At 40.5% G+C, this 18,365-nt stretch overlaps 1 protein-coding gene across 1 annotated transcript in view; it reads right to left on the bottom strand.

The window, feature by feature from the left end:
• Positions 1-18,365, bottom strand: part of CHMP3 (charged multivesicular body protein 3) — a 547,243-nt gene that overhangs the window by 511,588 nt on the left and 17,290 nt on the right. Inside the window, exon 2 of the mRNA XM_044063986.1 lies at positions 3,148-3,208. Coding sequence (XP_043919921.1) covers positions 3,148-3,208 — 61 coding nt within the window. The remainder of the gene's footprint in view (positions 1-3,147; positions 3,209-18,365) is intronic.

Here is an 18,365-nt window from a genome sequence, read left to right as displayed (position 1 = left end):
GACACTATTTAAAACCCATTTGTCCTGGGTAATGAGTTCCCAGTTTTTGGCATGCATACCAATCTTTCCGCCTAAAGGAGCATTCAGTTGGGAAGTGCATGGAAGTTTTACAGGCAAGTCATTGATACAGTTTTCCATAGGGGGGAGTCTTACTACTCCCAGATTTGGGTGCAGAAATCCCCCACTGCTTAGTCTTGTGTGTCCCCTGGGGCTGAAATCTGGGGTTTCTGCTGCGTCTGGGTTTGGCTTGAGAAGACCTGGAAGGGGCTGGAAAGGACCAATTCTTAGAGGGCCAATGCCTATTAAATCTAGGAGGCTGAACTTGCAAGAAATCTTTAACCGTTTGCATCGATTTAGCTTTATCTTCCATTTTTTTAAGAACTTCCTCAGCTTTGTTGCCAAACAGGCGGTCCTGATTTAAGGGAGCATCCAACAGTTTAGCTTTAACATGATCAGGCAAAGATTTCTCCTTAAGCCAAGCATGCCTTCTGAGCACAGACCCAGTAACAGCAGCCCTGCAAGAGGCCTCTAATGAATCAAATCCACATTGCAAAGTACGTTTACCGACCTGTTCAGCAGAATGCATTAAATCCCGTAATTCTTTATTTTCAGCACAGTCAGGAATCAACATCATTTTCTGTTTAAGCAACCCAATAACATGTTGTTGATACTTTAACATATGAAACTGGCAGTTTAAAGCCCTAATGGCCAAGGTTGCAGAAGTGTAAACCTTCTTACCCAATCTATCCAGCGCCCTGGAATCTCTATCTGAAGGGGTAGGATTTTTAGCAGTAGAAGCCTTAATGCCCTTGGGTCCCTGTGAAATACTGGATTCGCAATAGGATTTTTAAAAAGAAACTTGTGTGAATCAGGAACCCTGTAATATTGGTCAGGTTTTCTGGGAGCAGGAGGCAAAGAATCAGGGGCCAAACTAGATTCCGAGAAGGCATAATCAACAATGTCTAATACAGGAGGTATAGCTAAAGGCCTATGCTGAGGCAGGAGTAAGAAATCCCTAAGCCTCTTTTTTGAATCAGAAAAATCCTGGCTTTCCCAGTGGAAATGCTCCCTCAGAGTATGTGAGGTTTCACCAAAAGAAAAATCCTCTGGAGGGGAAGCAGAGGGAACACAGTCCTCTGCATCAAAATCCTCATAAGTAGATAAGGGCAAATTCAGATCATCAGAAGAATCAGAATCCTGGTCAGAAGATTCATAAACAACTTCAGTCCGAGGTCTCTTAGAAGTGGGGGGGGGGGGGGGTTGGCTTCCCCTGATTAAAGTTATAAGATCTTCAGCCATTCTTAGCATTTTTTTTTTAGGCATAGAGGCCTGAGCATGCGGCCTGCGCGTTGGTTTCTTAGGCAAAGTTTGAGGTTTAGGCCTAAATGAAGAAAGAGGCGTCTGTTTAATATGCAAATCTGTAGGCCTGAATACATCCTCAGAAGCCGGTGCCTGCACAGTGGCTCCGGACCCATCCAAGGTAGTGCATCCGCAGGTTCCACAGTTGAAGCATCTCACGGCATACCGGACTCCGAATGGGTCTCAGTAGAGGCCTGCGAATCAGAAGTAGTGGGTATATCAGGGGCTGCGAAAGCGCCTCACTGAGTACCGGCGAACTGGCGACTGGCTTAGGAGAAGCGTCGTCGGCAGCTTTGGACCTATGCGGCCTGTCTCTGTCTTAATCTTTGCGTTTTTTCAGAATCACGGTAGTCGGATAACTAACCAACGACATTTCTGGATAATTAAACTGAGAACCGAAATATTTAGAGGTGAAAATATACAGACGACAGATAGTGCACTGATTAAATAAAGCACAAAAATCGACAGCAAGGTATGTCGTGGTCAAGGCCCAGGCAAGGAATACAGTATGAATGAAAATCCTTGTGAGGTATTTGCTTTCCACAAGTAAAGCAATGATTAACTTTTACTGACATCGGTAAGGAGCAAGAAAACGTTTCCCCAATGGGGTACTTGGCTTTAGTTGAAGACTTTGGTTCTGAAACTCGAAAACGAAAATTTCAGGAGTCAGCCGACCGGCACTTGCAAACTGCTTCTGCTTTGGGCACCGCACAGCAAGAAAGTCTGATGTAATGACGTCGGCTGCATGCTTTATACTCCTGACAACCTAACTTCATGTAGGAAGGGACAGCATCCGACGCAGGACCCAAAACTTTGTTAATCAGGCTGACTGAGGGCTACTGCAAGCAGATAACCCAAATGTAATGACTGCAACAGTGAAACACGAAGAACATCCGGAGATCTGTAATAATGTGGTGTTATGCCACAACTTGTCTGCTCTTGACATGGATCAGTATGAAATATTACAGAAATGCTGATACAGTTACATGGGTTCTTTTGGCAAAATTTTGTTTGTTACAATACAACACTTAAGGGCTACAAGGAATGGCAGAATTTGTCCCTACCTAGGTCATATAGTTAAACGATGTCTGAACTGCATTCTAACCAGCTACATGTACATCAGAAAGCAGAGGCACATTCAGCAGACTTCAACAGTTAAGGTTGCATGCTTATGCTGAATCACTCTCCTCAGACTACATTTAAACAGATTATATACTACTGTACACAAGTTACCTGAACAAGAGTACCGCAAACAAAAAGCTTTAAAAAAGAAGCAAAGAATAATTTAAATATATACATATATAAATTACTAACTTAGAATAAAAAAAGTTTGCATGTGATAAAACAGCCTCATCATTGTTTGCAAAAATACCTTTTTTTTTTCCCTTACCCTGATACCCAAGTGGTCTCTAACATGCAAGATTCCTTTACTAGGGAAACACTAAAGCATAAAGAACTTAAGCAACTTACTGAGGAGAATACATATATAACTGGATCCGATTATGGGATTCATACACAGGTCTCTAGATTCACAGTCCAACACCTAAACCACTTGACTTCTAAAACTGTGGTACACTAAACATTCTTAGGCACAAAATATCCTCAACAGTTACTAAAATCTCTGGAACATCTGCATGACAAACATAATCATAGCAGTGACTTTAATGTGCACTGCATTAAGGGCCACTGGAGTACCAAATTCCAAATTCCTCTTCTGCAACATTCATTGAAATACTGCCATCATCAACTTCTACAACCATTAGGAAAATCCTTAGTGTACTGCTTTACCTCGAATTTGTCGATCAATGACTCTCATTTCTTTCCTTATCTTCAGTGACCACTCATTTACCTAGAAAAGAAAAAAAGTCTGAATAAAAGGTACTCACAAAATAATTCACTATGTACCTTTACAAGCACTACCTGGTTACAGTTATGGCCAGCCGACAAGGGATGGCTGTACATGACTTGAAACTATTTTTTGTTAACTACAGTAGGGTGCCTTCCTACACAACTCATGTAATGCATAGTATTTCTCACACACACAGTGCTCTGGGTACAGACATGACAAACACAGATACTTAAATGTTTACTTTAATCCATTAAAGTGTGCTGCCCGGCCACACATGTAGCTATAAAAAAAGCCCAGGCTCTCAAGCTAGAGACTTCATAATCTGACACTGCCCAAGTAACAAAATAATTTCTTCAAGTACTTACACCACTTCAATGAATGCATCAGGACTCTACACTGGCAAAAACCTTTTGTGGCTAAGATGAAATCAATGTTGGCCAATGACATCGCTCACCTGCAGATGTCAAGCATGTTAATATGACGGCAACTGGCATTGACTTTCTCACATAATCAGTACTGTTTGACAGATGAGGTAAGCAAGAATAAATATTAGCAGAGTTCTAGCCCAGTGCAGGAAAAAACTGTGCATGCTATTTGTTAATGCTAAACCTTTTCTTGTGGTTGCAGTGGTAATACAAAGTATACTGAAAAGATGGGTAGAACAGTACAATAGAACAGTAGATAGTGCCACTGCCTCATGTGCTCGGTTCTCTGGTTTGGCACCTGGCTGGCTTGCCTTCTCTGTGGAGTAAGCACATCATCCTAGTATCTAAAAGGGGGTTTCAATTTTATCTTCAATTATAATTAATTCTCCAGTTGCCCACTTAATCCAATGCAGGGTCAAGGCAGAGCCAAGTCTATCACAGCACAATGGGTGGACAGAAGAGAAACTAATTTCAGACAGGATGCCAGTATATTGCACGGCAAACACATAACATGCGCAACTATGGAAAATTTTGAGAATTGTCAAAATGCCTACAGCACATCTTTGGGGGCGAAACAAACTGTAGCACAAGAAAAAACTCAAACACAGGGAGGATATGCATGTGCTGTACAGAAAGCATGCTAGCTGATAAAATGAACTGAGGAATCAAGCACTTTAAGGGAGATATTGTAAGGGAAGTGCCACTGTAGCATCACTTTTTAAAATGTTGCTTCTGTTCAACTTCCCTAACATTAAACTGACTTCACCTTACGACTTGTCAAGATTATTAACGCCATAGTCAAGATTATTAACACCAGAGTCACATTGTCAACTATCAAATAAGCATTTACATCCCACAGCCTTCCTTTCAACTACACATTTGGGTACTACAGCTCTATCTAGAAGAGTTCCTTGTGGTGCTGTTGTCACTAGTGGACTGGTTACAATTCTCTTCAGCATAGCTGAACCACACAAACCCAGGGGTGTGCACGTACACACACACACACACACACACACACACACACACCTTTTCTTCAAGGTTCATCTCTTCTAGCAGTTACATGGCATTACCTGTACCAGGTTACTAAATGCTATTTTTTTTTATATATCATACATCACTCCCACATTACTCTCTGTATTCTCCAGTTCACCCACAATGTTCAGAATCACCATCCAACGACTTAGTGATAAACTCTTTTAAAAACCTGTCTGGTGTTCAACTGCTGGCTTTAATCAATTGGCCACGCTCATCAAAAAATAAATCCACATTCAACAGTAAAACCATCAAATAGTTAATCTCTCACCCCATTAATGTTTCAATGTTACAATACTCAGAACATAATCATATAAGATATTTAAAGCCTTGAGCATCTCCAATAATTTATCTTTTGATATATCCTTACAAAAATCAGTCCCAAATAAATAGTTTCCCACCAGCTGCCCTTCCCCCAACTCTTTAGCAACTTTCATTACCTTCTTCCTTCTCCACCTATGTATCCAGCACTGACCTTCTATACTGATCCCCCAAGTCATTTTCACATGCTCTGATCACATCTTATCTGCCTTTATGCTTAGCTTCTCAATCGCAACAACACTTCGGAGAATTTTCAAAACCATTAATCTTCCTTTTCTCATTTTTTACATGCTGTTGGTATTTTCTGTCAAATGTCAGCACCTCTATCAATTCGGTGCCACTCTCCTACCTCACTCAGCAGTCATTTGCAGTTGTTGCAGGTCTTTCCTCATGCAGTTCATCCATCTCTTGGCTGGACATCCTCATCTCATATCCTCTTGCCTTCTCGTCTCTTCCAAACCTGCTTTATCAAGTCATCGTTTGCTTTGATATGCAAGTAAATGAACTACTGCAGTCTGTTTTTCTTGATTTTATCCTACAACTGGAGATACTCTGACTTCATTTCTGATCTCTTCATTTCTATCCATCTCAAGCACTTTGTCTCCATCACCTCAAGTTTCATCAGCTGCTCAGCTTTCATTGTTCAGTTTTCTGTGACATAGTAGTGGCCATACAACTATATTGCACATCTTACATTTTCAGTTTCTTTGGAATTCTTCTACCACATGCTACAGTGACAGCTTGTGCCACTTGGCTGTAATACCACAGATTCTAACTGACCTCCTCATTAACATTTCTCCTCTCCTCAACTACTCTTCCATGATACATGTAGCTTTTAACCTGTTCTACTATTTCCTCTTCTATTTCAATCTTCAGCCACTTCTGAGTTTCTCCATGTGCCATCATAACCACTATCTCTTCCACTTGCTTTGACAATCTATATGGTCTAACAACATAGATGTATGGAGATTGTATTCCTATTAATCCCAGCACTTCCGTCTACCTCCTAAAGGCCTTCATATACCCTTCACTGTACTTTCCCATTTCAAAAATCCAATCACCTGCAAGTTGCAGTATGTGATCACTCATACTAGGACAAAAAAATATTTCCTAAACGTATCTTCTTTACTTCTTTTGCCAGTGTTACTATCAGTCATTATAGCTGTTCACTAAATTAAGAATATGCCTTTTTCTCACCGTCACCTTCTTATTTCCATTTATCAGTGCATACTCCCCCCTGTCCCAAACTCACACACTTATCCCCAAGTTTCCCTAGGTCATCTTTGTTCTACTTTATTTATTTATTTATTTATTGTAGTTGGTTTACCAGGATAGTCCATTGGGCCATAATGAACCCGTTTTCAATGGAGTCCTGGGGAGAAAAGCTCCAAAAAATATATTTTTGTAATTTTGAACATACATTCTTAGATCGGGCCATAATTAACCCATTTTCAATGGAGTCCTGGGGAGAAAAGCTCCAAAAAATATATTTTTGTAATTTTGAACATACATTCTTAGATCTTCGGCAACTGCATAACTGAATAATATTTTAAACCTGATCGTAACCTTTTTTTTTTTTATTGGGTTGTTCAGACAGACCCCCATCCTCCAGTATTTTTAATGACCCACTCTATAGTTTTCCTCTCCAACAACTTTCTCCCTTCTGTCTTCAACACTATAATTACTACCCATTCAAACATTTCCATACACCTCATTTCCTCTTTGTACCCCCTTCACTCCTGGTTACCCTTAGCTGTTTATGCCCAGACAACTGACCTCATTTACTGGGTTCTTTCCAGGATTTTTTCAAGCCATATTAGGTTGAACTGAATTCAAGCCAATGCCCAAGTAGGCTATATGTTGCACAGGAATAATGTCTTACCATTTCATCCAGCTCAGTACCAGTTCACTTACACGGTTACCACAAAGAAAAATTAAAATTACATTCAACACCTAGATGTTCTACTAGCTATTCTTCTGTCTTCAATGTCTGCCTTTACCATGGAAAGGATGCCTATCCCCCTACTTACACCAAGTATCAATCACTGCTTCTCATCAATTGACCACACCCACCTTACACCTATAGCATCCATGTTCCGTACCAGCAGTAAACTTCATGCATCAAGCTGTTATTCCCCAGGCTACCTCTACAATAAAACACTTATTAAGGAAATGATGCATTAGATAGTCCTTTGTAGAAAAACATACTTAAATGTTAAATAAATCAGCCACTGTACTCTCTTTTATACAGTAATAACCCCATCTGCCTTAGCCTTACAGCAAATAACACTGGCACTGCAATGAGTTACATCATTTATTCAGCAACAGAAATACACAAAAAAAATTAATAAAATACTGTATAATCATTAAGTAGTAAAAGAAAAATCAGTCCAACATACATTGCATCACTGCAAAATTACTAGAGTCAGTACTAGTGTCCATTTTTTCCTCTGCAAGATCTACCATTCATGACGGCATCCATTTAATTTCTATTAAATATTAATAAATACAACACCTTCCACTCATGCTTTTTACATAACACAAATGCATTTTTACATCTAAGCTCAAGTGCTGGCAAATTATTCAGCAGCTATCCAATTAATCACTGTGCACATGGTAAGTCAGTTCAGTTTAACTTTTTTTCCTAATGCTAAATTCAAATAGCTCACAGTTTGCTTGCAGCGATAGTAGCCTAAGCTTTGTACAGACACTTGCACCAGTTGGAGCAACCTCTGAGGTTCCTTACAAAAAATACAGGGTGTAAACAACATGTCTTATGAGGATAGACTAAAAGTCCTATCCCTTTACTCTGTCTCCTACCAACTATTAAGGGGTGATCTATGCCAAATTTACAAGACACTCACAAATCCAGCCCTGAAAAAACTGTTACACATTCGCAAGACAAACTGCACAAGGGTTACCCAATCTAGGGATCTAAACCTGGTCTGTGACATGAACAAATGTAAACTCACTCTGCAGCAATAAGAAAGTTCTGAGTTTTTTTTTGCGCACAAGTTACTACCTTTGCACTGCTTCCCTTGGGCATGGCAGTCGCTAGGGTACATATGGTGCCCTAATGCTTTGGAAGCTGGTTGGTCGGAGCCGTTGGCGGGACACCCCCTACAGCTTAGGCTACTGCACCCCTGATCTAATGATGAATATCTAAGTGACTCTGTCATGCATAATCATCTCTACTCCCTCCCAAAGGAAAAAAAATGCAGCTAGAAGTACCCCCAAAATATTATAGCTTTCAAGCAATCTCTGCATGTCAAACAGCACAAGTAAAAGGAATGCCTCTATTCGGACTGAAAAATGGAAGCCAACTCACCAAATCTAATACTAATGTTTTAAGCCAGACTTTGTGTGTACTGTTATAAAAAGTTTGTAAGGTGGAAGGCAGAATGGCAAATTTCTTCACACCTCTCAACCTTTTAGCACAAGACATGTGGGAAAAGCCTAAAGTAATGGGGGAACAAAGGCCCCCAATAGTGGTAGATTTTAAATACTACTCTTATAAACTAAGAAAGTTGCTAGAACAGGATTTGTGTTAGCATAGATTTTTCTTAAGGATATGAAGTCTGAAACTTAAATATACATCATTATTTAGTGACATCAATCCTCAGTGATTTGCCAGAAAACCACACATTTTACAAAGAACAGTCTAAAAATATGATGTAAAAATCTGACAGTCTGCAAAAAATCTGAGATATGAGGTTCTTGTGCTTTCCAGGCTTGCTAAAAATAATAATAAAAAAAAGGAGTATAGGATATACTTTTGCTCCAGTAGAATTCCACAACTCATTCTGATGATAGCCAAGTTGCCATTTTTCTTAAGCAGGGCCTCTTAGGAAAAATTATACTAAAGAAAAAAGTGAAAGTTCCTTCTGTTTCTGTTTACAAATAATGGACATGCATTACAAGCATTGAATAAAGAAAGTCAGCGGAGACTAGTTCTGGATCTTTCCACCTCGACATGCCTCTAAAGGTATTATTCTAAGAATCCTGGAAGTGGCTCTCCATTGCCCAAGCTTTAGGAAACAAAAGTGGAAATTTCACTCCATTTTGCATCCAGTAATCTGGAAATGTACTTTATCCTACTGCGCCTTCAGTCACTTAGCAATTTAAATCCATTTTGAATGGCTTCCGTCATTTTTTCATCAATTTTACTTGGTTTCTATGAATTTGAAATTACATCTATTAACTGCAGTTGTTTTACAGTTTCCATTGCATTTCAAGTGGTTTCTCCTGCTAAGTGAATTGAACAGTGCTGCTGCATTTATCTGCCCTGTTTTAATCACTTTTTCAAAGTTACAGCAGTCAGTTTTGGCCAGGTGTGAGAGTCGTCTAGAGCCTGAAGTGTTATCCTAGTGGAAGGAGCATTTGCTGCAGTTATGGGATAGATAAACACTACTGATAAGAGCTTTAATTGTTTTGCATTGGTTCTTTTACAATCTTTATTTATTTCATGAACAGAGGAGCCACTGTTGTCTTATTTTAAGACTCTTGGAAGCTTCTCTGCTTGAACAAAGCTAAAACAAAGCAATGTTTTGATTCCATTTTGCACCCAGTAAACAGAAAAATACATTTATTGCATTACACTTAAAAAATGCCTAGCTATAAATTAGTTTTGAGTAGTTTCTGAAGTTTTTTTCTGCAATTTTATTGTGTTTTCTCTGAATCTGAAGTTATTTAACAGTTTGCATTCCATTTCAAGTGGTTTCTGTGCTGTTGCATGAATTAATCAATGTTGCACCATACATTTTCTGTATTTTAGTCACTTTTCAAAGGTAGAGCAAACAGCTAGTTTTGTCCAGGTGTGCGAGTCATCTAGAGTTTGTAGTGTTTTTTTCTAATGTGAAGAGGGTAATTAAGTTCTGGAAAGAATAAATGCTGCTTGTTAGAGTTTTAATCTGTTTTTTATTGGTTCTTTACTTTTCCCCGTTTAGTTTATATTGAGCAGAACTATGCTTATTGCAAGCGAGTTAAAATGAGCACTCTACAGATGCAGGCACTTTCAGTTACAACTTTTCCTAATATAATCAACTCACCCAAATATTACTGGAAAATAGCTTGAACTGAGCTGATTAAAAGACAAGATTGAGTGTGAAGCCCTTCAGAGCTTTCTTGCACCTTGCAAAACCCTGAAAGGATGATGCTAGGAACAACAGGAAATAAATGACCGCATACTGGCATTAAAAAACACACACTAAAAAACGAGAGAGATGGAAGGAGGGAGCGGCTACTGTAGCAGTGATCATTTGAACATCTACTGTTATGGCAAGTTCAACTTTAACTACATTATGTTCATCATATCTATCAATGCTATAGTACTTTGCTAAATGAGTAGATTACCTTAGCCAACTACATTTGGGAGTTGGAAGGATAAGAGTCCAGGAGATCCTAGAGAATGGTCCTAAGGAGGCTTGATCTGGACCTAGAGAAGGAATCAAGCTTATAGTGCGTTGTAGAAGTATATACAGATGACCAAGTAGCAGCTTCTAAAATACTTCTAGACTCTAACCCTTTCACCAAAGCCACAGATGAGGTGAAGGCCCTGGCAGAGTGGGCCTTGGCCCTACCTGGAATAGTTTTGTTTTATTGAGTAGAACAGCATTAGAAAACCATTTCAAAATAGTCTGTTTTGACACAGGTTGTGCATTCTTCTTACGTTTACAAGAAATTAATAATAGATCCAAAGATCTGAAAGATTTGGTTCTGTCATGATATTACTTGAGTTCTATGTGGACACCCAAGGTATAAAGTATCCTTTCCCCTTATTTTGAGGTTCAGAAAAGAAAACAATGAGATGGGCAGTTTGGCTTATAGTAAACTTAAATACCTCTTTAGGCATAAAAGAAGGATTAGTTCGCAAAGAAACAATATTCCTAGGAAAATGAGATAAGGTTGCTTCACCATAACAGCTTGCAACTCAGATACCCTTCTTTCAGAGGCCACAGTAATCACTAAAACTGTTTTCCATGTTAAGAACCTCAAATCAGCCAGATTAGCTGGTTCAAATGAATCACAAAATTCAGACTCCAAGGAGTGGCCACAGGTTTTCTTGGAAATCTCTTATGCAAAACCCCTTTCACAAACATTTTGACATGAGACTGCACTGAAAGAGGATGATCCATGGGCAGAATGCAGAAACTGACAATAAATGACCCTTGATAGAGGAATAAGAAAGGTCATATGATGGGAACTTAAATAAATATTGTAAAACCAGAAAATAACTAACTTTGAAGGGGCTCCGGTTATGTTGTTGGTACCAACTAGTTTCTATTTGCCAATATATGATTTTTCTAGTAGCAGGCTTTCTTGCCTCCATTAATACCTGATGCACGTATTCAACAAATTGTTGTCTAAAAGGAATTTAAGACGTTATCATCCAGACAGTCAAATGAAGATGATTGATGTCAGGGTGGATCAAATACCCCTGTGTTTGTGAGTAAATCTAGTCTGTGAGGAAGCTTGTGCTAATTGCCTCTGGTCTTTTTGAAAAAGATGGAAGTCAAAGTCAAGGGTCTTTGACAGAGAATTTAAGCAAGGAAAAAGGCAAGAGGCAGGACCCCTTGACTAAAGAAGAAGCTTGTTCAAGCCTACCCTGTAGGCTGGGGGCGAGGAAAAGAATACTGCAGCAGTGAATACACTCGAACATCTACACTTATGATAAATATACATAATTGTACTATGTTCTTCTTGTTTCACTGTTGCAGTCCTGACTTGTGGGATGATTCCCAGAGCTGAGAAGAAGGGTGGAAGGTAGATTAAGGTGAGGAAAGGATGCCCTGCAGGATGGCAGTGGCAAATCCTGCTCTGGACTTGGAGAGGGCTGACAAGTGGTAATGTTTGAAGATATGCACTGATGACCAGGTAGCATCCTCCAGGATGTCTTTGGTGTGTACCCCTTTTAGGAAGGCAGTAGATGCAGCAGTTGCCCAAGCAGATTGTGTCCTGACATCATCAGGTGGTTTCTTACCATGATGCCTTTAACAGAAGGAGATACAGTAAGATATCCATTTAGAAATGGTCTGTTTGGAAACTGTTTTCCCTTCAGAGCTGGTGGCAAAGGCCATAAATGGCCTGATTTTCTCAAAGTTTTTGTTCTGTCGGGATAGTAATGGAGATGCATCTGCACATCGAAGGGATGAAGAATTCTTTTCCATATGTTTTGTGGTTTGGAGAAGAAGGTAGGCAGATGTATGACTTGATTTAAGGAGGTGTCTGTCGCCACCTTGGCCATAAAGGAGGGGTTAGTTCTTAGACAGACTCTGCCTGGGTGGAAGATGAAAAAAGGTTCCACTGCCATGAGTGCCTGCAGTTCAGAAACTCTTCTAGCAGAACTGATACCCAACAAGACGGCAGTCTTCCATGTGAAGAATGTTTAAGTCAGCGGAGACAGCTGGTTCAAAAGGTAGAACAGTAAGTTTTTTCAAAACAAAATCAAGGTCTCGGGGTGGGGCTGGAGGCCTTCTGGGTGCCCCCCCCCCTCCCCAGAAATGGTTTCAAAAGAAAGTGAGGAAAAAAATAGGGGCTGGGTAGGGATGTGGGTTGAGATAGCTGAGGCATGAATATTTATGGAGGAGTAGTAAGAAAGGCCTTTGTCAAAGAGACTTGCCAGATAGGACAAGATGTCTGATCTTGGATCCATCCAAGATATTAAGGTATCTTCCACGCTGATAATTTGAGAGTCCGCAAATTGAGATGCTCAATGTTTCCCTTGTTCTGCATCAGATCTAATATCTGTGGAAGCTGCCATGATTTTGTGCTGGTTAAGCTGAGCAGCAGAGGGCATCAGTACTGCCTGGGCTAGTATGGGGCTACATGTGTCACCCTTGGCCCCTCTTCCCTTACCTTCAAGGGGCACCCTGGGGGAGCAGAGGGATTGGAGAAAAAGCATAGATGAAGAGGCCCGTCCATGGGAATGAGAAGGTATCTGTATTCCAAGCTGAATTTGTTTTGTCCCTGGAGCAAAACCTTTTCAATTGGGTATTTCCCTGGTGATGAAGAGGTCTGTTTAAGGAGTTACCCATTTTTGGCAATGCTGAGAAAGGTTTCCTGATGCAGTTTCCACTCATGGAGGACTGACAAACTTTTTCTGAGGTGTCCCACTAGTTGGTTGTGTACATCTGGCAGGTATTGTGCTAAAAGGTGTAACCTCATGGAGTGTGCCGTTTCCCAAACATCCATTGCTATGTGACAGGCAAGGCAGGAATGAGTTTCACCATGTGTGTTATGTACCACATTACTATGGTATTGTCCATTGTCACCACTAGCACCCTGGTTTCCTTTTTCTCCCTGAATGCTAGTAGACCTTTTTGGACTGCCATAAGTTCCTTTTAGTACATGTGCTTGTCTCTCAGCTTGTGATCCCACTTCCCTTGTGTCTGGAAGTGGTTGAAGTGTGCTCCCCAGGCTACTTCTGAAGCCTCTGTGGTCAGAGTTTGCTCCTGGGAGGGGAATCTAAACGGGAGACCCGAGATGAGGGAGCAACCCGTGGCCCACCATGCAAATTCCTCCTTGAGGTAAGGAATCAAGTTTGATCTTGGTTGACAGTGGCGGTGTATGCTGGCACCACACATTCTTGAGGTACCATCAGAGTTTCCTCATGTGAACCTTGACCAGGGGAATCATGAGGATGCAAGAGGCCATGTATCCCAGAGCCCTGAGGTACTCTCTGGCTGTGAGAAAGTCCCTGACCATGATTTTTGAAAGTATAGAGTTAAGAAAGGACACTTGTCCAGAGACAAAAAAAAGCCTTTTGAAGTGTAGAATCCAGTAGGGCCCCTAAGAAAACAATTCTGGTTGTGGGACCTGTTTGGGAATTTTGATGATTAATGGTGAACCCCACTGAGGTTAAGAGGTTCTGAGTGGACATTAAGTGTGAGCTGAATTTTGTCAAGTTTGTAGCCTGGATAAGACAATTGTCCAGACAGAGGTAAATTTGCATCCCTTTGTTCTGCAGAATGCAATTAGAGGGGCTAATCATTCTATGAAGACCCTGGGAGCAGTAGACAAGCCAAAGGGCAGAGCACAAAATTGATAGTGCCTAGTATCTGCTCTGAAGCGAAAAAAACTTCTGTTTGATTTCTCTGTAGAATATGAAGGTATGTGTCCTTTAGATCTAGGGTAACCCTGATGGCCTTTGGAGAAATAATGGGCAAGAATTTTTGAAGAGTCAACATCTTGAATTATGAGACCTGTAGGAATTGGTTGAGGTCAGACAGGTGCAGTATGGGCTGCTATGTGCCTTCCTTCCTGGGAATTAGGAAGAGTCTGGAGAAGAAACCTTTCATTTTTGATGTTCTGGGACAGTTTCAACTAAACTCCTGACATGTAGTACTTCTATTTGGGAAAGAGCCTCTGCCCTTTGGTTTGGAGGAATGTCTAGGAAGCCTGATGGCTTCAAGGGCTGCTTGAATTTGAGCTTGTAGCCCACTGAAATAATACTTGGTATCCACTGGACTGAAGTAATGAGGGACTAATTCCCTTGGAATAATGCTAGCGTTCCTCCAAGTATGGGAGAAGGGGGTTAAGGGAGAGGCGGGAAGGGAGGGGGAGTATCATGAGAGAGTCATGATTGTTCCCTGCCAGGAGCCTGTGGTCTGGAACTCCCTGGCCTAGAGGTTTCCGAATGCCATTGCCTGGGTCTTTTGGAGCTGCCTCTGGCTCCTTTCCCCACATGGCTTTCTTTGTTTAGCCTTAGATTGGCAGGGAAAGGGCCATTGCTTAGAAAGATAATTTCTCCTGAAATGAGAAGGCAGCACCTGTAGGAAGTCTTTAACAGTCTGCATAGACGTGGCCTCATCTTCCATTTTTTCTGAGCATAGCTTCTGCTTTGAGGCCACAAATGAACTGTCCAAGGGGCCATCCAAGAGGCTTGATTTGACGTGCCCTGGAAGGGACTGTTCCCTCTGCCACGCCGGTCTCCTAATTACAGAGCCTGTAGCTGCAGCTCTGCTCGTGGCTTCCATAGCCTCATACCCACAATGGTGGGAATGCTTTTCTACCTGTGAGATGGAACTGCAAAGGTCCAGTAACTCCTTAGAGAGACCCTTCTTCTCTAAAGTCATAAGCTACTGTTTCATCTGATTCAGCAAAGTATCCTGGTATTTTATCACGTGGAACTGGCAGTTTAATTCCCTCATACATAAGATGGCAGATGTGTAAACTTTTTTGCCAAATCTATCTAGGGCCCTGCTTCCTTTATCTGTGGGCAAAAGATTTCTGGAGGAGCTAGCTCTGGCTTCTTTGGGGACAGAAGTCACAAGCTCTGGGTCAGCTGTGCACTTTGGTATTTCCTGTACTTGTTGGCAGCACATGGGTGTATTCTAAAAACCTCAGCCAGTAATGCAAGTACATGCTATTTTTCTGCAGTATGCAAAAGTCCCTAAAGATACGTACAAAGGTCAAGACATCAGGTGAACAAAATCAAAAGTACTAGCAAGGCAAGTGAACCTGTAATCAGGATATCCTGCGGTCAGGGAAATTATCTTACTTTCTGCAATGTGGATATCACTCTCATTGGTATTAACATCTATAGTAATTTACTCAGCTATACTAATTTACAGTTAAACCAACTAAAAACACTTGTAAAAATAAAAAACGAATGGCAAACACCACCAGTAGCCTCTTTACTTGGTTAAGCGCATTTGTCAATGCTGTACTGACTTCATCAGAACTTGTCAATGCTGTACTGACTTCATCAGAACAAGATACAAAATTCCACACCTTAAAAATAACACCAAGTGATCACATGATAATACTAATTAACTACTAATTACCTCTTAAAAACCTTCTAAAATGTCAAGTACAAAACACCACACCTCACACAAATGCATTTTCCCTTTGACTGCTCTTAAAAACAAATGTTACATTATTAAAACATGAGTGCATGTAAAAAATAAAAACAAATATAAATAATTATGAACAAGTATAACCATGAAATGACCTTAAAAGATTGTTGACATTTATAAAACTAACTCAGCTTTTAATTTTAGCACACAACTAACAGACAACGGTTTCATTCAGAACTGGGGGGGGGGCTTGCCCGCATGGTGAGCGGTGACAATATATTTTATGATGAATGTCTCAAGTTGAAGGGGATGCTGTTAAATAGAGAATATCCCAGTATTTTTTTAGACAGTATCCTTAGTGAGGCGAGAAAAAAAAAGAGACAAAACGGGCATTTTGCCCATTATTGGAGAATGCCCTTGGCCAGGATGGAATAAATAGTCCCAGGCCCAGAAGGGATTGTAATGACTTTTGAAAAGCCCCCATTCTGCCTTATAATATTCAGTTTCAGGGTATTACACATATTAAACATAATTGGAATGTGTTAGATGGGGACTATGTCAAGAAGGTTGGACAAAAACCTGCCATTCTTTACAAGAAGGACAGTTGTTTGAAAACTATTATTGAAAGGCCATTTAAACTAAGTCAGGAAGGACGTATGAGAAAATGTGGGCAATGCAGACAATGTAAGTTTATTTTAGAAGGGTCGGAGGTGTTTTGAATCAAACTTTTTGTTAGCTACAAAGGCATCAATAGCTACACTATTTGCAGTTCCTTCCACCACTTTACATAGAAATGGAGGAGGCCACCACTGAAAAGGTGTAGGGCACAATGGTGTCCATGTACATGCAGCCTTTCTTTATCCCAAGGAAGTTCATCTAGCTAGTCAATAAAAATGAAATTCAGAAAGAAAGATGTGGGCATCGTTGTCTGACCTACCAATTCTGTCCATTCCCGATTTACTTCCTATACAAGCACTACAGATCCAACTTAATAAACAGTTTGCTACTTTTGTCTTCAACCCAATAAAACTGCATTATTTCTGTCTCATGCATTTTTTTATAAAAAAGTTACAGAAATTCAAATACAAAGAGCGATGAAAGCACCATACTAATGTATGCCCAAAAAATAAACAAACTAACCCGTGCATTACTAAACTCGGAGTGTTTCTTCCACCGATTGCAACGGTCTGTCTCTTCTGTGAAAAAAATTATGTGGGACCACTCTCCTTATAGTAACCTTAGCTGACTAGTCACTAAATGCATCCAATTTAGTTGCCATTGCTTAGACATCCAAGATGGGTTGATATTAGCCAGTGAAGAAAGGGACCTTGCTGAGTTATCGTTTTGGTTATCCAGTGCTTAGATGATGGAATCTGTCACAGCTTGTTATCAAGGATAACCCAGTGGCTGACAGGTCCAGCAACTTATACAACGAAAAACAAATATGTCATGTGGCTATGAATGAAAGCCAGGGAACTCAACAATCATGACTTCCGTTTCATAAGCAAGGGGCTGCCTGAAAACCCTAGATAGAACTTGATCAGAGGTACAGTGGCCTATGTTGTATATTCAAAAGGAAATATGCAGGGAGGTGAAGTTTGCCTAACGGCATGTATCGGGTGTTTGTGACCCCCCCCCCCCCACACACACACAGAAAAATGAGTCTTTCACCCAGTTGCTGAAAATTTTGTTTTGGCATTTCCTTCACTGGTGAATCCTAACAAACCAACTAGTAAAAGTGGACATCTGTGAACAGCAAGGTTTCACAGCTGATGCTACTTACCACCAACAAGAAAGTAAAAAGCTGAATGTTTCAACAATGCTCGAGTACTCGATGATGTCACCCATATGCCATATCCTTTCCACTGCCAATGTCTATGATAACCACATCTCCCTGGCTTTCATACATAGCATACAGGTGGTGCTGCTAAAATACAGTGTGACATGAGTCCGATATTCACAGGCCATCATCCTGCAATAAGTTAGACATCAGTAACAGCTGCTACTTCTTCTCAGGAGCTAGGCTTAAGCAAAGTTTTGGAGACTACTAGCACACCTGGGCTATGTAAAGATCCACCCATGCAATAATTTGGTTAAGTTTTTATTTATGCTCCTAATGTCTGCACGGATTAGATAGAGGCCTTAGGTTCACAGGTTCATATATAAATACTAGGCAATCGATCGGCAGAGTACTACAAGGCTCACGGAGGTCAAAACTAAACCCTGTAACTTGTGTCTGCATGGTGAAGACCTTAATCACTATGCCAAACTCAACCCCTGTTAAGGGCCAAGACAAATCCCTGTCTACTTCTTATCCATAGTCAGCTACTCATTTGAAAGTGTCATGACAATAGTGCAGACCAGATGATGTCATGTCTACAAGGGTTTATTCGTGGGTGTCTTTACTGGAGGACTGCAGCTAGTGAGTATATGTGATTTTCTGACTGTCACAGGTTTAGCTACTTTTTTAAAACAATTTCCCTGTTTACTGTTCTCCACCTCCACCCCCAAAGTATGACCATTCAGCCACATCTCTGATTACTAAATTCATTCATCCCTGAACTTGTCATCAGAAAACACCAG

This window comes from Protopterus annectens, chromosome 2.part2, assembly GCF_019279795.1.
Source record: "Protopterus annectens isolate FY-2018-M chromosome 2.part2, PAN1.0, whole genome shotgun sequence".
Classification (NCBI taxonomy): domain Eukaryota; kingdom Metazoa; phylum Chordata; order Ceratodontiformes; family Protopteridae; genus Protopterus; species Protopterus annectens.
This window is presented reverse-complemented; position numbering and strand designations above follow the sequence as displayed.